The sequence below is a fragment of the Siniperca chuatsi genome, linkage group LG1, assembly GCF_020085105.1.
Source record: "Siniperca chuatsi isolate FFG_IHB_CAS linkage group LG1, ASM2008510v1, whole genome shotgun sequence".
Taxonomy (NCBI): Eukaryota; Metazoa; Chordata; class Actinopteri; order Centrarchiformes; family Sinipercidae; genus Siniperca; species Siniperca chuatsi.
In genome coordinates, this window is record NC_058042.1 from 21,590,803 (window position 1) to 21,610,617 (window position 19,815).

Below are 19,815 nucleotides of genomic sequence, written 5' to 3' on the forward strand. Positions count from 1 at the left end.
AAGAATTAAAATCTGTTATATTTTCAAGTCATATATTGTATAAAACTCCTTGTTACATTGTGTTTAGACAAGCTCTACAGACATTATTAATACAATGTGTTCTCCCAGACTCACAGTGTTGAAACACTACAAGTACAAACATACAGTTTAGGAAAAAAAAACGTCGTCATAAAAAGTATTAACATATCTAGCACATTAACAGAAAATAAAAGTCTTAGTTTCATTTTAGCACAGCTAAATAAGATGATTGCGTAACAATGTCATGCTAACAAACTGAATAGCAAAGACAGAAGGCAAAGGCAGACCAACCAGCAACTACACAGTGTAATACTGTTTCCATTCAGTGTTAGTACTGAACCATAGAGACTGCTATAGTAAAAGTCAAAACATCTACAGTATATTCCATCTTTCTATCAGCACAATTAGGATGTCCAGTGGGCTTCTTAAAGACTCGTTAGGACGTCTGATAGAATTAAAATAATCCTTTCTCGCAGATACAAGTCAGTTAGGACTGAAAAAAGCTCAAATAATAGTAACCAAATCCTTATAGCAAGGTTTATGATTCATTAGGTTTTTTACCTGCTGTTCTCAGCATATCATTGATACCATATAAAACTACAAGCTGCACCACAGACTTATTTCTTCTTTTCTTTGTCATTACATTCACTAGATTCATTCAAAACCCTCTCAGTAAATTCTCAACATGAATCATTTTGTTAAGTTGTTAAATTGGTTTCACACTCCTCATGTATGTGGTTAATAATCTGAGGGTAAAATTCTCTTGCTTGGATTGTTAAAGTGAAAAGTTTGTGTGTTAAACCGTGTAGTTGTCGTTAATGCCACATAGCAACAAAATTGAAGCCTTCTGATTGGATGGACTGGTTAGCTGTGGAAGCTACAGTATAGCATGTTGTTACGTTCAAAGGCTGTTAAATCAAAGTGCATTTTCAATGGCAGGCGTACACACATGGAAGAAAACCCTCATTGTGTGTGTGTGTGTGTGTGTGTGTGTGTGTGTGTGTGTGTGTGTGTGTGTGTGAAGCTGGGCATTAAAACAGAATTTATTCTTGAACTGTAGCATTGAAACTTTCATGACCTGTCAGTGTGCAAATCCGTGAATCCACCTATCAAACCATAATATCTCAACAATGTAAACACAAATGATTCAATTTCTCCAAGTTTCTCACACTCTTATCCTTCAGTTCATAAATGTCCACAGTAAATTGATTAAATTAGATACAATGTTCTCCAGGACACCAGCGGTATGACAGCTGACAATGACAGACAGAGATCAGATACATTTCCTTGTAATTGACATTTCTTGCAATTATTTGCATATTTGGTAGCACTACTCAAAAATAGTTTACTGTGAGCTATAGCAGCTTTGGGTCGGTCAGCAGAGAGTAGAAACTGAAACGTTTGCTGGAATAACCTCTGACACGCAAAATGTGTCAGAGGCCAATCTGATTCTCCGATACATTATGTGTCAGAGTATAAATGAACATTTCAGCTCAAAGGGTCACTGCATCATTCATATGTGACTGCTACAATTTCCCAGAACATTTTCTGCTTCCAGACACTAAAACAGATAAGAGCCTGCAACAGTCTACTTACTTTATCCACTGAGCCATACAAATTATATTAATATAAAAACACTATTGAATGAATATGGCCACATGTGGATCCAGCCCAGCAGAACATCATGAGTGTGAACAACTGATTTTGTTTTGTTGGACTGGATACAGACCAACCGCTTTGGGCTTATAAAACACCTCATTTTCCTCAGTTGAAGTAAATAATTGTCACTGATAACACAAAAATAAGTATGAACTCTTGTTAAATCAGTTGTCCACCTCCCAGTTTGTTGTGCTCGGCCTTGGTTTGGCAAAGTAAAGAGTTTAAGGCACAGCAATTGTTTGACAAATTGCCGCATAGAGCCACTCAGTGCTCTAATTCCTTTTAAAAACTACATCCAGAATCAGAAAGACACACTTTGACCACTTTGAACCACATCCATCTTCTTCCTCTTCTTTAAAACTAAGAAGAGTTATATCATCTATTGATGCCTTCCATAAAAAAAACAAAATGTTGAGGTGACAACATTATAAAGACATCAAAAGTAGGAGTAAAGACTCACTACACTCCAAACAACAAGACTGTAGGACTGCTGGAAACTACAGTGATCAAACAGAGTAAATTCTTAGCTCTGATAAGAAGCTACACATCCTCCAGTTTAAAGGTAAGATAGAGACATCACTCTTTGGTTACTCAAAACCATGTTTGAATGATGGGAAGGAAGTTATACTTTGAAATGGCTTATACTTGTTGTTGATAACGACAGTAACTATTTAAACTGAATGTGTAAATTAAACATTTAACTACAGTACATGTTGTACCAGGTTTGGAGGAAAAATATGCCAAAAATAAATGAAAGCAATTTCAGTGGTCTGTGGTAGTGATTATAATTGTTAGAAACCCATCTGTAATAAGCAATAGATAATAAATTCAGTATCCTACCCTGTAACCTCTTTTACCTAAGCTACTATTCCACAATATATTCAGTTGATTCAGCCGATTACAATAGTGGAAATTATATACAGAAAGACTTTAAACTGCATATGCTTTTAAGTCTTATATTTTAGTTTTTGTGAAGGACTGACATTTTTCAGAGCTGCAAATATTTCAACATTAGAGTTATCAACTTTTCCCAGGTGGGAAATCTGACAAATTAGCCACTAATGTGAGCTCAATCTAGAAATTCTCTGTACTCAGTTTGTAGCTTGATCAACATCACAGTCCTCCATTTGTGTAGTTCAATAGAGCACACTGCTCCATCTCATCTGTAGTTCAAACAATATCAAATCCCACCATCTCACAATCTCAACATCTTTACATTCTGCAGTCATTTAGCACAAAATCTACCTCTCCCCATCACGAGTCCACCATCTTTGTAGTTCAGACATGATCTTCTGTAACATTTACAATTCTCATATCATCACATCCCACCATATATGTAACATCTCTTACATGTTTCAGTTAACATCCTTCTGGGATTGTCAGTGTTGTTCTGAATGCAGATGGCAAACAGCAGCGTCCTTCTTAAAAACATGGCCGAGGGGTAAAGCCACACACCATATAACTGCACCGCCCATGGTTTGATCCAGCCGGGGACCTTTGTTGCATGTAATACCTCTCTCTCTCTCTCTCTCTCTCTCTCTCTCTCTCTCTCTCTCTCTTCCCTATGTTTCCTGACTGCCTGTATAACATCAACTGACTAAACTGACAACTCAATAAAGAAAGAAAATGGCAACAAACAAAAACAAAATTATTCGTAAGTTGTAAAGCTGCGTTGTAAAAATTTATCCTAAATTGTTAGAATGTAAAATATTGAAGTGTTGCAAACACAGACAGGCATCATGGATATTCTTCTGACTTTTAGATATTAGGTTACCAAAAACTGCACTTTTATGTGTTTTTTTCTCTAAATGTCTTTTGTCCTTTAGCAAGGGTTAGCTGTTGATTTCAACAAGATAAACTTATGTTCTGTTCACTGGCGGGATGAAGTGAGAAAACTGACCCACTGTCAAAAAATCCACTGGAGTGTTCATGAACAAGGCTTACATCCCTGTAGAGGGGTGAAGATGTCACTGTTGGGGTCACAAAGCACCACTTTATCATTGTTACTTGATTTTTGAATAAAAACAGTTCATTTGGTCGAGCAACTCTGCTCTCAGCACTGATGCCACCAAGGATGACACATGGAAAAACCATGGAAAGATCTCGAAAGGTGTTGACCGTCCTCTTTCTACTTGAGGTGTTCAATGACTGAGCTATCTCCTCTCTCTGGGTCTAATCCGTTCATGAACAAACCACCGTTTTTTGCCAGAGGTGTCATCAGGCCCTCCAGCTCGGCCTGCTTCTCGTTCCTGTCCCGTTCATCGTTGAAATTGACTGACACGGTCCTCCTGGGCAGAGTGAGCTCAGGGCCAGGGCTAAATCCCAGCTCTGACGACAGTTTGCGTTTAATTGACGTGGCACGCTGGAACTTATCGTAGATCTCAACGCTAACACGGCGACGTGTTTCTTTGAACTCTGCTGAGACGTTAGCCGTCCACTCTGCAGCATGAGCTCTGATCTCTCCTACCTGCAAGCAGAGAGAGAGAGAGAGAGAAGTTAGAAGATAGAACGGAGGGATTCACATGGATGGCAGGTTTGATTCTTGAAACTGTTGTGTGAACTGTTCAGCAAACAATGCCTGTTTTCATGACAGTGTCAGTTAAATGGCTAAAATATAAAATGAAAATGAAATAAAATAGAGAGAAATAAAGAAAAGGAAAAATAGAGTAGAAGAGAACACGTGGAACGGCATTTAGAAATAACCTTTAAAGGACCTTTTTGGTGGTTTTGTATGAGGAAGGCTATTAACAGTGGTCTGCAGTACTGTGCATTACTGTAGCACATTTCCAGGCACCTTCTGGACAGCAGTTTCCATTCAGTTCAGCACAATATAAAAATCAACATGCGGAGGAGCTTTGTTATAATGTTCCAACTTTACTTTATTTGACAAAGGTTCTGTAAATTATCTCCATGTGTTATTGCAATTAAATTCAAACTGTCACTGCTCTGACAACTTTGCTTGTTGGTGCATTCAAGGATACTCGAACATCCAAGACTTGCCAGTCGATCACCAAATCACATTATCCCTTTTGTCCATGTTTGACTGTTTTTATTTTTTGTCTATATGATTTTTTTCCACAAGTTGATAAATGTAATGGCAACAGTACAGTCCTTTAATGATCTAAAGAGTCTGCATTCATAGCACACTGTGTGTGTGTTTTGTGTTCAGCCTTTAAAAGAGAAAACAGAGCGAGAGAGAAAGAGTGAAACGGAGAGTGACGATTACACTGACCAGGAAGTCAACTCAATTACAATAAAACAATGTATCTGCAACTACGTAGGATGTCACAGAGTATTAATCAGCCATGTAAAATGTGACACACACATACACAAACACACAGCTGAGTACACCTTAAATAACTAAATAGCAATAATATGTATATTTCTGGTGGAACAGAGCATGATGTTACAGCAGAGACATTATGTTGCAGAGAGCATGCTGCTGCATTTTTTCATCTGACTTCTAAAGCTGAATTTTGAGCTAAATTTATGAAAAAAAAATCAGTTTTGGGAAACACAGCCATTGCATTACTATCTGTACATCTCAATTTAAATTAATTAAACACCTCACTGTCTGTCTGTCTTCAGATAACCACAGAATCCGATATGAATAGAGGTTTTCTCTGCTACACCACATAGATTTTTACTCTGTATACCCACTGTGACACGAGGCCATGAAATGCTGCAATACAAATGGAGCAAAACACTGTTTAGCACTTTGCCGGAAGGGACGAGTCTGTGTATCAGACATCAGGTCTATGAGGTCTTTCATTACAAAAATGTTTTTGCCTTTGACAGTAAAAAAACAGTACAAGTAACATTAGAGCTAAGTGAGAGCAAACTCTGTGTTCTGTAGTTTTTCTACAAATGTTACGAACGCAGTATCATGACACCTAACGACAGACAGGCCAATTACTCCTAATGAATATAGCCAAGTCTTTCAGTGTTGCTTCTGTTCTTATTCACAAATTCTATACTGTAAGTAAATCCACTTCAAAATAAGGGCAGTTTGATAAAACACTGACAGAGACAGAAAAGACAAGAAAAGGCAGACTGACACACAAAAGGAAGAAGTGAAGTAGGGGTTTGCAGAGCCCTGAGCCAAAACACTAATATGCTTATTTTGTCTTAATATCTCATCAAAGGGGTACTGGAGCTGCCTTAGAGCCATTCTGGTATCACTCACTTCAGGGCTGAAGAGACCCCTGTGCGCACACCTCAAATACAGTCTCTAGGTCTGACTATATCACAGTTCCTGATGATAATAACACACACACACATTTACAGGTCAGTAAGATTATGGCATATCTCAGCAGGACTTCAGAATGACAACCCATGGGGAGCATCAGTGAACACACACACACACACACACACACACACACACACACACACACACACACAATTGATCATGCATCGACACCTAACAGTTGCAAACCGGTATCATTCAACTAATTATGTTTAACTAATGGGTACACCATGTCATGTCATCATGTCATCATGTTCTTGTCAAAGATACAAGAGTGAAACTCTTATATGAGAATTATGTTTGTTAGTTAAGAACTGGCTAAAATGTATAACCAAATCTTTATTCACACTCACCTCTCACTAAAACCCCATTGAAATCTAATTACAACAAAGGTGTCGACTCTACCATTCTGGATGGGAACTGCCAGGTTTTTCAATTGAGGGCCCCTGTGAAAACTCCCAGGAAACAACTGAATTTATTTGCATAACCTGTGTTGTATTTAGAGCACAGACAGCTCTAGATAAATTTTGAGATAAGGACATCATCACACATTGTCCAAATGATCTCTTTCTTTCTCTCTGGAGATGTTCAGTATTGGCCTATGACTGTGTTTATGTGTTTGGATGGCAGACAGTGGATTGGATTAGAAAACAGTCTTATCATTGAAATGAAGTTAAGCAGAGGGCAAAAGTTGAGGCAGGGACGTGGCACTGTAACCGAGTAGCACAAATAAGCTGTGTTGCTGAAAGAGAGATGGAAGGACAGAGAGATAAAGAAGGCGGAAACATATACATCAACAGATAAATAGGTATGTAGAGAGAAAAAGAAAGAATGACGACACCAACAGTCTCATACCTCTTCTTTCGTCCTCTTGGAGATGACTCTGAGCCAGTCCCCTATCATGCTGAGGATGGCAGCAAAGTAGGCTAGTCCCACCAGAATCCAGAACCATACAACTGGTTTATAGTAATCTAAGTACTCTATTTCTGAACCACCTAGACAAGGAGACAGAGGCAGACAGAGACAATGGCTGTGTTATATTCAGTAGAATCCAAAACAGTCCACCCGATGAGATATACAGTCATGATGCAGAGATACAGAAAGGTTTGAAGTGTCTGTCTGTGTTGATATTCGATATTCACTGCCTGTGTGTTTGTACCTGCCACAAAGTCTCCAAATCCTATGGTAGTCAGGGTGATGACCACAAAGTAAAGGGACTCCAGCGCAGACCAACCCTCGATGTGTTTAAAGATTGCTGCTGGGAGCGCCACAAACAGCAGGCAGCCGAACAACACAAACAGCAGGGTGGAGATAATGCGGATCTTTGTCTGACTGATGTCCCAGTGCTGCAGGAGAGCGAGCGAGAGAGAGAAGCAGAGGAAATTAGCGATATGATAGTGGATTTTAACTGTGCGACAGGTACATTTACAACTTCTAGAGATCTGATCTGTTTGGTCTGTTGGTGATCACTGCGAACGTACATAAAGCTGTGGCCCTAAGTGTTCATGGTTTGTTGAAGTTCTTTGGTACAAAAGCTGAGGAAAGCTGTAATGTAAACCGCAAATTATTTGCCTCTTCACTGGAGCTATTGGAGTGATGGCAAGCAGGTGGTTGAAAGAGAGAATCCAGAGCCAATGTAGATATTTTTATGCTAAAATATGTACATTTGTCACCTTGTCCAGCAGCGAGAAGTAAGTGAAATTATGTTCAAACCATAGCAAGATGAACGTTGTGCGGCAGTCAATATGAAAGGAAAGGCCATCTGGGCCTATATACAGGGTATGGGCTTATACTGTTTTTGATGCATAATAAGACAAAGAGTCTACAGTCATGCTAGCGGCTCTGGGAGGATGTACTTATTTAGCACAGTGCTAAAATGCTAACATCAGAATGCTACCATGCACACAGTGACAATGCTATCAATGTAAAAAAAACAGACGCACATTTTTCTTGAGTCTAAACAAGATACTGTATTGTAGATATCTGTTTCACAAGGACTCGCAACACTGCTTATTACATTTACAAAGAATAGACAACATTTCAGCCCAAACTGGCTCTTCATCAGGTACAGAGGCATCTGTTGTGAGCTGTTGTGAGACATAAAGTAGAGAGACAATGCTAACATACTAATGTTAAGCAGGTGTAATGTTTACCATGTTCACCATCCTTGTTTAGCATGTTAGCATGCTAAAATTTGCTAATCAGCACTAAACAAAGTACAGCTGAGAATGATGGGAATGTCATGAGTTTTACAAGTATTGGACAAAATGAAATTTTGTCCAAACTTATTACAATTCATTCCAAGTTGGACATTAAGGTGTGTAACAAATTTCATGGCAATCCATCCAATATTTGTTGAGACATTTCACTCAAAACCAAATGTCAAATCAATTCATCCTCTGGGAACCATGAATGTTTGTACAACATTTCTTGGCAATCCATCCAATAGTTATTGAGATATTTCAGTCTGGACCAGACACATAACAGATACGGCACATTGTTGAAAAGAAAACTGCTTTTGAAGTGAAATGGTAAAACAGCCAGACGCTGTCAGCAGTAATAGCATTATTCCATCAATTGGTCCCTTGGGTGCAGTAGAAAAGAAAAGACATTCACAGTATTCACTGAGGGTAATGCTGCAGTGTCGTACAATCTGGGCACAGAGCAATGAGGCTTTGACAAACACACACACAAACACACGCTTACACAATGAACTTTTGTCCTCTGTCCTCAGCCTCACTCATGATATTCATTACTGAGTCCCTCGGGTGCCCTGAGAGCAGCAGAAGGAGCAAATCATTTTAAGTTACACACTCTGTAGTCAGATTCCTGCTCTAGTCTAGAAAGCAAATTATTCACAACAGCAACTCCAACTTTAAAAACTTTTCAGCCTGACCCATCTCATCTTAGAAACACTGTCTTTAACTGAAAATTCAGATAACATGACAAATAAATGAATCAACATGAAAATGTACTATTCAACAACAACAACTACAAGGAGACCTACTTCTCATTCACATAGTTTTAGCATTTTAATGAGTTTGGACCAGAGAATAAGAGACTTTATATACTCAGTTTGAGCTCTGGAGTCAGCTGCTTAAAGACCGACCTACTGTACTTGCTTTTAATTAAAAGTGGCAATCATTAGCAAGTTTACGGCTTAAATTTTCCACTTTTGCACAGGAATCCTCTCACTATGTCACTCAGCTGGAGAATTATTCATCCACATGTAAATTAAATTCAAAGATTTTGTTTGCACTTCATCTAAAGTACCATTTACACACACATAGCACACCTACATACTATGAGCTCTAGGCTGCACATTTTGTGGCCAACTGTTTTTGTTCATGGCTTCTAAACCAGCTCAGCCTGCAGAGAATCGGATTCTTAACAGTTTAAAAGGCCACGAATACAAAAGATCAATAACACAAAGGGTTAAAAACCAAGCTGACCTTGTTACTGAAAATTCATCATCAGGGATTAATTCCCACTGGGGAAACTCATGTTAAAAGAAACAGTAAAAGTGTGAAACCACGGCACTGCAAGGTCCTTTTAATAAAAGAATTCAAAGAAGGAGGAGGATACATCTCTGAGGGATGGAGTCTACCCAAATTCTTTATGGTAATGTAGTTTTGCATCAATGTGACAAAACACTTTCAACTCTATTGATTGTACAGAAAATGAACTATATCACAGAATATATCAGTATTATGTCATCAGATTATTATGTACTATGATATAGGGTTTAACCATCTCACTTACTCTTACCACATGCTTTGCCTAAATCAGTGAGTAGCATGCTAGTTAAATCAGATGTCGGCCTTTGTAAATATGATCTAAAAGAGCTGGTGTGGGTGAGGACATTGTTGAGAGTGCTGTGAGTAAACTCTCCTGTGAAATACAGTATCTGTGTGTCTGTCCATGCTATGTGTTTGTGTATGTCACTCCAGACTCACCATGAACATTTTCTCCACTCTGGCGATGCCCTTGCCGAATATGGTGCCGAGCTGATCTCCTACACCAGCCAAAAGGAAGCCGAAGAGAGGTATCCCTAGCAACGCATAGACAATGCAGAAAATCCTTCCACCTTCTGTGTGAGGAGAGATGTTCCCAAAACCTGCAGAGAGGACAGAAAGAAAAAGAGACTGAGAAATATGTCACCAGTTCATGCTTCCCACAACAGTGCACTCATGTAAACACTCATCGTAATAAGTGAAACTACCTAAGCCATGTGATCAGATGATCAGATATAACAAAGCAACAGGTGAGATGAATTACTATTTATTCATGTGTTACAGTGCTCCTACAAGATGGTGTGAGTAAGTGACTGTCTACAAAACAAAAGAAGCAAAAGGAAACAAGAAGGGTAATAAGAGGAGTATGAGAGAGAGTGAGCGCATGGAGACATAACATCCACTGAACACACACATGCATGCACGGTAAATGTATGGCCATGGAGACGGCACTGAATGCTAGTTTGATTATATCCGGGAAGCGGATATAGAGTCAGTGACCCCTCCACTTCTCACAGCAGTAAGTCATTTTACATAACTGACCGTAACAGCAGGAGTGTGCACAGAAAGGCATACATAACACATTCACTTACTTGAAAGGACATTTAAATGATTAGAAGTCATACTGTGATACATACTAAGGAGTGTGACACATCAGACAAATACACATTCACACCACAAAAAATCTGATGTCTGAACCACTGGTCTAAATAAACACAGAGGTGCTATATGTCCCTCGTGTGTGTGTGTGTGTCCTACCAATGGTTGTGATGACAGTCCCAGCAAAGAAGAAGGCAGAGCTCAGGTCCCACAGGCTGCTGTGGTTGGTCATTGTCCCTGCCGGGTTTACTCCTGAACGGATCGCAGACACAACTTGCTGTAGGGGGAGAGAGAGAGAGAGAGAGAGAGATTTGTGTTCAAATTAGTGTTTCAGATCTACAGTCATCAAAGAGTTACCATTAGACACTCAAATCATCCTCAAATTTTGAATAAATACCACATAGTGTTACTTTCTTGCTGCTCTAAATAATATTACTATGAAATATTTAACAAGGTGCTTTTGAGCCATGTGTTTCTTGTAGCGGTGCAGGCAGGAAACATGCGTTTGTGTGCTTGCCTGTCTAATGAATTAAAGATGGAAATATATCAAACTTGAGATAACCGTAGGCAAGGCAAAAATCTGGAGCTGTCAAAGAGAATGCATTAAGGTGAATGTAGGAGCCCCAGAAGGAGTTAATAGTTCAGAATTGGCAACAGGACTGGACTAACAAAATCAGAAACAAAGTCTCTGTGGCTCAACATTTGATCCTTCTACTCCTGTGAAGCTGTAGGAGCTGTCCATGGTTCTGGAACCACTGCAGCTGTGCTGAATTACAACCTTGTACAATACATACATCACTTTTTAATGTGAGGTAAGTCTCACCTTAACCAGCTCCTCCAGCTGGCTCTGGTTGACACAGGAGTGTCTAGACAGGAACTCCAGCTTCTGGGACAGGATGGCCAAACGCTGGGCACTAGGAGAAAGAAAGGAGAGAAAGTAAGCAAGGTTGAGAAATATTAGTGATTGTGTCTTCATATTTCAAAAACAGTGTGCACCTTTCTCAAAACCCTTCAAAGAGATAACAGTAAGTGTCAATGACTGATGACTGTACAGCAAAGTCTCCTAAATTAATAAGTGCTGATTTTGTTTAAACTGTGTGAAAATAACTTGTGTCATAGTTTGAGGTTTTGTCCTGTTTCCTGTTTTATTTTGTAGTATTCTCCTCCCCTTGTGGTTTTACTTCCTGTCTTTGTTTGGTTTCCCTTCAGTTTAGATTGTTGGCCCCTCCTTGATTGATTGCTGTGTCCCGTTGTCTCACCTACTTTAGTGTATTTAGTCCGGGTCTTTTCCTTTGTTCATTGTTGGGTTGTTGTCCCTGTCGTGCATTTTTCGTTGTACTTTGTTCCCGTGTCCAGCATCCCGGCATTTCTTACCGTGAGTTCAGTTGTATTAATTCTTTGTTCCTTGGACCTTGCCTGTACTGTGGAGTTTTGTATCTTTGCCTGCTCCCTGTCGGATGTGTTTGCTTTGTTTGGACTTGCTCCCTGGTTTTGACGGAGCCAGTACCTACACTCCCTGTCTTCATCCCCGGAGCCTCGCTGCTCCGGAAGAGCTCACATCCCCCAGTGTTTACTTGCAGTATATAATAAAAACGGCTGCTATCTCATCCAAATACCACTTCCTTGTGTTCTGCATTTGGGTCCTTCAACTGTGCACTATAACAACTTGTGATAGTAATATTTTGGCTCTAAGCCATTCAGTGATCGGCAAACTAGCAGCAGCACTAGCAGAGCACTCTGTTCTCTAACCGAAGCCAGTATGAACTCTATTTGAGTTCAACACTAGGTCTTTCCTCTATGGTGGAATTACTTAATCTCAGTCTTTATTTAAATGTGGGTAAAAAGAGTAATTTGATGGAAAAGCTAAGTAAATCTGGACATCGTCTGTGTAGCTGTGGAAACAAAATCTGCAGGATTTTGGCCCAAAGCATATAGCGCTTGAATTATAGAGGCCCAATTATTGAACCCTGGGGGACTCCACACGTTATAGTGAGCCACTCAGATTAGTTATTACCAGTTGCAACAGCATAGCCACTGCCATCTAGACACAACACAATTCTGTACCAGAAAGCCCTAAATATTAGTTCAGTCTATGCAGAATTAGTGTTCTATGATTGACGCTGTTGAAGATTGTAATAATATCCAGCAGCACTATAGGACTAATATTTTTCCTTATACAGTATTTAGACAAATGTCATTATGTACCTTTATCAGAGGGGTTTTAGAAGTGGAAAATTGTCATTAAAAATCAAATTACTTTGAAAAATTAGTAACCTAAATAAAGATACAATTCTCAATTTTCACAATTAAAAAGTTTTTAAATAGGTTAATAATCCACATGCAACCTTTTAGAAGGGACTTAATACCTCCAGCTTTCAGTAGCATTCAAGAAATGCCTGAAAGGCGTGAGCAATTTACAGCTAGTAGACAGAATGTCAATAACAGGGGTATGATGGGTAAATGGATGTATGGATTAATAGAGGATGGATAGATGGGTGGACGGCAGACAGGTTGATATATATAAATAAATAAATAACCTACCTCTCGTGAGGCTGCTCCAGGGATCTGAAGACTGCTGCTCCCATCACCAGGTACAGAACCACCAAAAGAAAGATGGCTGTCACCGTCTTCCATTTCATCACTGTGGCAACCACCTACAACACTTCAACTGATCAATCAACCCACATACATACAGGAGGTCCCCTGAAATAACCTATAATAATGCCGAAAGGACATTGTAGGCGAGCCTTTTCCACCCACTGTGGAATATGCACCTTGTGAAAAAATGAATAAAAAATTTATTTTAAAATCTGGACTTCTCTCTTTTTTTCTCTCACCTCACTCTCCTCCCCGGGAGTCAGTGTGATTGGCTTTGTGGAGAAGGAGAGGCGGGGCTTGGTGTTGTGAGTGGCAGATTTAGGGTCCAATAAGTCTGGAGCTGCCACTGTCAGGGGAAATGAGAAAATGGCATTGAGATTTTTTTCCTCACACGTTTTCCCCTCCCTGTCTCTGCTCTCTTACTCTGGTCAAACACATATAGCTGTTAATTTTACATGTCCTTATAAATATATCACTGATGGGGACTTTAAGCGACCTTTAAATCCTGACTGGTGAAAGCATCAATCAAGCACTAGCATTTAGTCCTCAGGCATTTTCTCCCATTCATGCTGCAACATTTGGCGTGTAAGTGTCTGTGCAGTCCTGTGAGGGAATGGAAATGGTCAGAGTATGAGTGTTTGAAAGATAGAGTAATAAGGAAGACATAGTTTGTTGGTCTGTCTGGTAAGACAAAGAGGGATGGAGAAAGAGGGCTGAGGTCTTTATGAAATAACTGCTTTTATGTTTATATTACTTTTAAGCAGGTGAGTGAGAGGTGTGTTGTGATTTCTGTTTACCAGGCTGGGTGTCCAAACTAAGGTAGGTATTATGAGCAGAGAAAATTAGACTAACAGCTCAGTTTTGTATCTGTTGTTTTCTGATATAATTTGTGTGGAGTCAAAAAGAGGAGAAGAGAGACATTTTAATGGAGACGGCAGCAGTACATTACAGTAACCAAGTTGAATAGCAGATGTAGTGAGAGGGTGACAGATATCACATTAATGTAAAGGCCAAACACTGTCAGATATAATTACAGTACTTTTGGAAATATTATGATATAACACAGTATTTTGTCCCTATTTCTGCAGGAAAATCGTCTTAATAAGGTTATGGTATCCTCCAAATAGTGCTGTGGTAGCTTGTAGCTAACTTTGGGTGCGCTCAATATTTACTCCGGGGTGTCCCTGTTCATACAGTGTTACTCTGTGTCAAGTGCTCCACAACAATCAGAGGGATTGCAGATATCCTGCATATTAGGGGTAGCCAATCAGATTCACCCTGCCCCTGCCTATTGCACAGTCCTAGTAGGAATGTGTGTGTGTCCATGTGTGAGTGTGTGCAGGAGTGTGTGTGTGATGTCTGGGGGGATGAATGGACTACACTAAACAATATGCCTCCCGTTGCTGTACCAGGAGCTCACATGTGCCTCAATATGGTTGTACTAACCAGATCAACCACAACAAGCATTGATTTCTGCCCTTTTCTTTAAAAGATTTAGTCTTTATACTGAATGCATAAAATGTTATTAGGATTGAAAAAAGGTCGAAAGCACTTAAGTTGAGTGCCTCCACCTGAAGATTTTACCAACACAGTATGTGCTGGTGACTTAATAATCTTTCTTCACCTTAGAAACTCTCCACCTCCTTTTGAGATATCAGAATAACTGAGTGTAACAACTGAAACTCCAGATGTTTAGCAGCTTTTGGGACACATTTATGTTGGTTGTCTGACAAGTTGAAATATTTGAGCTGCGGTTGTGCAGGAAGCAGAGCTGCTGGAGATAATCGCGCACACACACACACACACACACACACACACCTCCATCCTCTCTCACTAAATGGAGAAGTAAAACAAGTGGAGTAATGCATGAACTTCAAGACTACATGTTATTTTTTTACTGAAATATGTATTTATTAATATTGTGTACAAATTAGCTTAGATGAAGTGGAAAACATTTAGGGGCATATTCACAGAAGGATTGCGATTTGCGACCGCTAAACCTGCATAAATAACGACAAAATGAAACCGTGTACTTCTCAAAGCACCCGCAAAGGGTGAACTGCACCCCTAACTGCGCTGCCAAGCAAATAGCGTCTCGGTGCTCCGGTGCTATTTGCAGGTATGTAATTTAGGTAATATGCATACAAAATTGGCCTCTTTCTACGCAAATGAGCCTCAATGAAAAACAAGGTCAAATTCACAAACACCAGCGCTAATAGCCACACACAATTAGAGTGAAATTATTAGCGCCTTGGTGGGCGAGAGTTGGTGGCAACTGAAGCACATTTATAAGGGGCAGTACAGTACCTGATATAAAACAACATTAAACCTGCTACTGTGAGAAACTGAGACGGTGGTTACAGTGCGTCCAGAGGCACGAGGGAGAGCGCACAGTTAAAGCACCCAAATAACAATCACTCCACACAGAGTCATAGAAAAATAAGAGACATCCCGCAAATTGAAACGAATGAAAGAGCAGCGGGAGTTATTAGATAATTAGAATACTTATAATTATAATTAGAATAAGTTCTCAAACGTTGCTTAACCATGTCATGTGATATGCTACTTCAGTACACCTTAAGAACAAACATTACTGGGACCACTACAGAGAATTACAGATGAACACTTAACAGACGCAAAACAATGGAAAATTGCACGCAGCTGCAAAGCTTTTATGTGCTTTGTGTGCTGGATGTGAATTAAGACGGCGCAGATAGCGATTGCAAATGATGCGCAATTCATGGTGCTATCAGCGGCCGCAATTCATTCTTTGCGAATTCGCCCCTGAGTGTTGCAGCCAGTTTGGAGCAGTTTGCTAATAAGTTTCAGAACAAGTTCTCTCTCTCTGTGTAACTACTTACTCCTTGTTGTTGCCTATCCGATGCCCTCCGCTCTCCTCTTCTCCTCATCCGACACTCTCACCGCGTTTAAGGGAATCTTTCCTCCTCTGCGTGTCTCCTCCCTGCAGTGCTGAAGCGGGGGGACGAACACGCGCTCCGTTTTTCTTCTGCTCCTCTCCTCTACTTTTACCGCTGCTCGGACACTCACGCTGCGCTGGCAAAATACGTCTTATTGCATCCACGTGTCCCTGCAAAGAGCTTTATCTGGTCTTTCTCTCTTTCTCCTCTTTCAGCCCTCTAGCGTGCATTCCGCTCCGTGTGAGCTCTGCGCGCGCGCAGAAGTCGAGTCCACAGTAGCGCAAAGTCTACATCGACCGTAGACAGTTACGTCTCATCCTGTGTTTGTTTGACTCATCCATCCACCCTCACCTCATTCCTACAAGGACTTTGTTGCTCTTTATACATGGCTTTTTTTTTACATGACATTCCGCAGCGCAGGACCTCAGTGAGCACTGTGTACCAGCTGGACACATCACAGATGTGACGTACCTAAAGTACACATGGGGAAAAAAATCTAAGCAAATAAAGACCAATACCAGCATATGACTTTCTGTGCTCTTTTTTACTTGCATGTTTACGGACATAGTAATAAATATTCAACTGTAATGTAATAACGCTAACACAGGTGAAGTGAGTTATACACGGTGATGGTAGCCAGACTTGTAAAGGTGCACATTCCGTCCTCTACCCACACACTCATCACCTCGAAGACACTTCAGGGAGTAGCTCCACACTCCAACAGGGCGCCACACAAAGACGCTGCTCCGAAAAAAGAGCTGTGGAGTTGGCAGAGCACCGCTGACATAGCCGGGAGGTTCATTTCAACTTCCAGCTTTTCTGGCAATGTATTTCAGCTCTTAGCTTCTCTGGGTAATGCAGTTCAGCTTCCCCATTCTGCCAGTTTTACAGCTTCCAGGTTTTCAGCAGAGCAGAGCAATGCATTTGGACTTCAAGGTTTTTCAGGCAATTCATTTAATGTAATAGCTTTAGTGTGATGTGAATATATTATTTCGCATTCACTGACACAGACCGGTCACCTGTCAACCCATCACTGTCAACACAGTGAGTAAATTAATTATGAAACCGCCATAGCAACAGGGTAAACCCCACCCCTTCTTGTAGCTCAGGAGTTCTCTCAGGTCCTAAGTAAAAGTTGCTCTCAGCAGCTTCCTGAATGGCTCTTCAGGCTCCTGATGACATGAAACAGGGATCCCCTCCACATAAACAGATTAAACATCCTGCACCAACAAAGTTGGCCTCTTGATTAACCTGCTGATATGCGGGTGTGGTGTACTACTTACTGTGTCTTCCTGTGTGTACGTGAAGGTACCAGAGGAACCCGCTTGCAGCAGCACCTTACACTCCATCATGCTCACTCATTCCCACCTTCACCACTCATGTTACTGACTGACACACTCCACATTTGTAGTTATTGCTTTAATTTCTTTAATGTAATCAAATTTTTGTAATGTAGTCTGTAGTGATGTCACCCACGGATCCTCTTCTGCTGTTCTGCTTTTACAAAATGTCTGACGTCAACCCTTGTAACTTCCACAACTTTCAGATTATACATCAAAATGTAAACAAATGTGTCCTCTTTTACACAATGCCATTATTTAAGCATTAGGACTTACAGTTTTTAAATATCTGCCTCAAAGCACCAAGAGAGCCCTGGAAGGGACACGAATAGCGATCTCCTGGGCGAACATCCTGTGTTTGTTTGACTCATTCATCCACCCTCACCTCATCCCTACACGGACTTTGTTGCTCTTTATACATGGCTTTTTTTTTTTTACATGGCATTCGCACGTAAAATGACACGCCGTCTCTGAGCAGTAAATGTTAGTAGAGACTAAATGCAGTGAAATGACACGCGAAAAGCAAAAAAGGCATTGTGATAACATGCGAAATTACTTAAGACATTGGCATGTTATTCATACGCCATTTGGTGATACCAGGCCTGGCGGAGATCTGCACTCTTCTAGTTACTTTTGTACTTTTATTTAAACGAAATCTTGAATGTAGGAAGTCGACTTGTATTTTTACAGAGCGGTATTGCTACTTTTACTTAGGTAAAAGTTATGCATACTTTCTCCACCACTGAATACTTCTACTCCACTACAGTTCAGTGGAAATACTGTAGTTTTTACTCCACTACATTTATTTGGCAGCTATAGTAACTTCACAGATTAAAGCTGATCATACAAAAATGGATATTTGTATACATACAGAACATAAAGTTACCTTATAAGATATGATGCATTGTTTAAGATGAAAATGCCCAACACTATATAAAGTAGGTAGAACCAGCTGCAACAACACTACTTACAAGTTAATGCATAAATGCCAATAGTCATATGTATAATAATATAAACTTCTGAAAGGGACCAGTCTGCATTTTGAATACTTTTACTTTTTATACTTTAACTACATTTTGCTTATAATACTACTTCAGTCAATTTTTGAGTGCAGGACTACTTATATTTGAGTATTTTTACATTGTGCTATTGCTACTTTTTCTCAAGTAAATGATCTGAGTACTTCTTCCACCACAGTGTAACCAAGTAGAAAACCATACTTCTTGACAAGTATAAAAAAATTGTAATCTTTGTAATCTGAATACTTTTATAATACATTTTTCTAAAGGAATCTGTGTTTGAACTACTTTGGTAATCCGATTACTTTTCTAATTGATTACTTTTGTAATCCGATTACAAGAGGAATTGGATTACCAAAGTAATTCAGGCGAATCAGGCTGCTTGGTCTTGTCTGTGGGTCGGGAACCCCGGCACTGGGAATCCAGAGACTGACTGCTAGTCTGACTGCTGGACTCTTGGGACTTGAGCAAGTCTGAGAATTTACCAAATAAAGTAGTTTTGTATTATACATTATTTAAAAAAAAATGGTTTGATGTCTATTAACTCTGTATCTCACTTACCTTCCACAGCCTGGCTTGCAGCTACCAGTTCAGCGTCATCGCCTGGCCATGATGAAGGACCACACTTGGAGGTGTTTGCTTGCAGTTGCTGGACAACAAATGTAATGTAACTATCTGGATTTTATGACGTAGCGGTTTTAAATTACCAAAAACAAATACATTTAGCCAAAGTGCTCAAAATATCAGTAATCTGAATAATTTTCATTTACTATGCTATTCTGTTCTTCCTGTTCCATAACAAATACATAATCAAATGAACACTTACTAGCTCCTTGTCATTAATGTATTTCTTGAACCTCTTCATCTGCACACTTGTAATGTGGGTCAATGGTGTCTGCAACCACCTCCTCACAGAACTGTGTGCCTTCTGTATGTCACCCTCTGCTCATCACTGAATTGCTCTGGCCTGTCCTTTTGGGTGTGGTACTGGCTGTAGAGTTCCCACATCTCCTGAAAGGTGTAAACCTCAAACCCTCTCTGACCGTAGATACACCTGTCGATGTTGGCCTCAAGGAGACTGGAGACTTGTGGGAAGCTCTCTGCATATTCTGTGAGGTAGTCTTTCACCCACTGGTTCACCATCTCTCCCTTTCTATGTGGGTTTGTCACCTCTGATCTGTGCTTGTCAAGTACGCTGGAATCATGTACATCAACTTAGTACCGTCATCATTAATATCACTGCAGTTGTGATAATGAGTAAAGAAACTTTGCAAAGACGAATAATAAACACAGATAATAGCAATAGTTTTGTGCAAACAGATATACAGGTTATTTATTTTTAGCATGACATCAAAGTGGTATTTAAAATGCATAGCCTACAATGGTATTAAATATAATATGCTT

General features: G+C 39.9%; 1 protein-coding gene across 2 annotated transcripts; it reads right to left on the minus strand.

The window, feature by feature from the left end:
- On the minus strand, nucleotides 1–16,505 carry kcnk2a (potassium channel, subfamily K, member 2a). 2 transcript variants are annotated; one of them, XM_044180523.1, is made up of 9 exons: nucleotides 15,996–16,505; nucleotides 13,374–13,480; nucleotides 13,078–13,190; nucleotides 11,360–11,450; nucleotides 10,696–10,813; nucleotides 9,880–10,040; nucleotides 7,083–7,269; nucleotides 6,779–6,918; nucleotides 1–4,144 (listed from the first exon to the last, which is right to left on the minus strand). In XM_044180523.1, coding segments are annotated over exons 1-9 (1,257 nt in total). In that variant the 5' UTR covers nucleotides 15,997–16,505; the 3' UTR covers nucleotides 1–3,805. The 2 variants fall into 2 exon arrangements, with proteins under 2 accessions (XP_044036458.1, XP_044036507.1); XM_044180572.1 differs by lacking the exon at nucleotides 13,374–13,480.
- Nucleotides 16,506–19,815: the final 3,310 nt, after the last annotated feature.

What these genes read in the sequence shown, in the direction of transcription:
- kcnk2a (XM_044180523.1), bottom strand. An exon ending in GACTGTCATCACAACCATTG is followed by an intron (nt 10,041 to 10,695) that starts GTAGGACACACA and finishes TCCTCTCTGCAG; the next exon opens with GTTTTGGGAACATCTCTCCT. An exon ending in CCAAGAGGACGAAAGAAGAG is followed by an intron (nt 4,145 to 6,778) that starts GTATGAGACTGT and finishes CTCTGCTTGCAG; the next exon opens with GTAGGAGAGATCAGAGCTCA.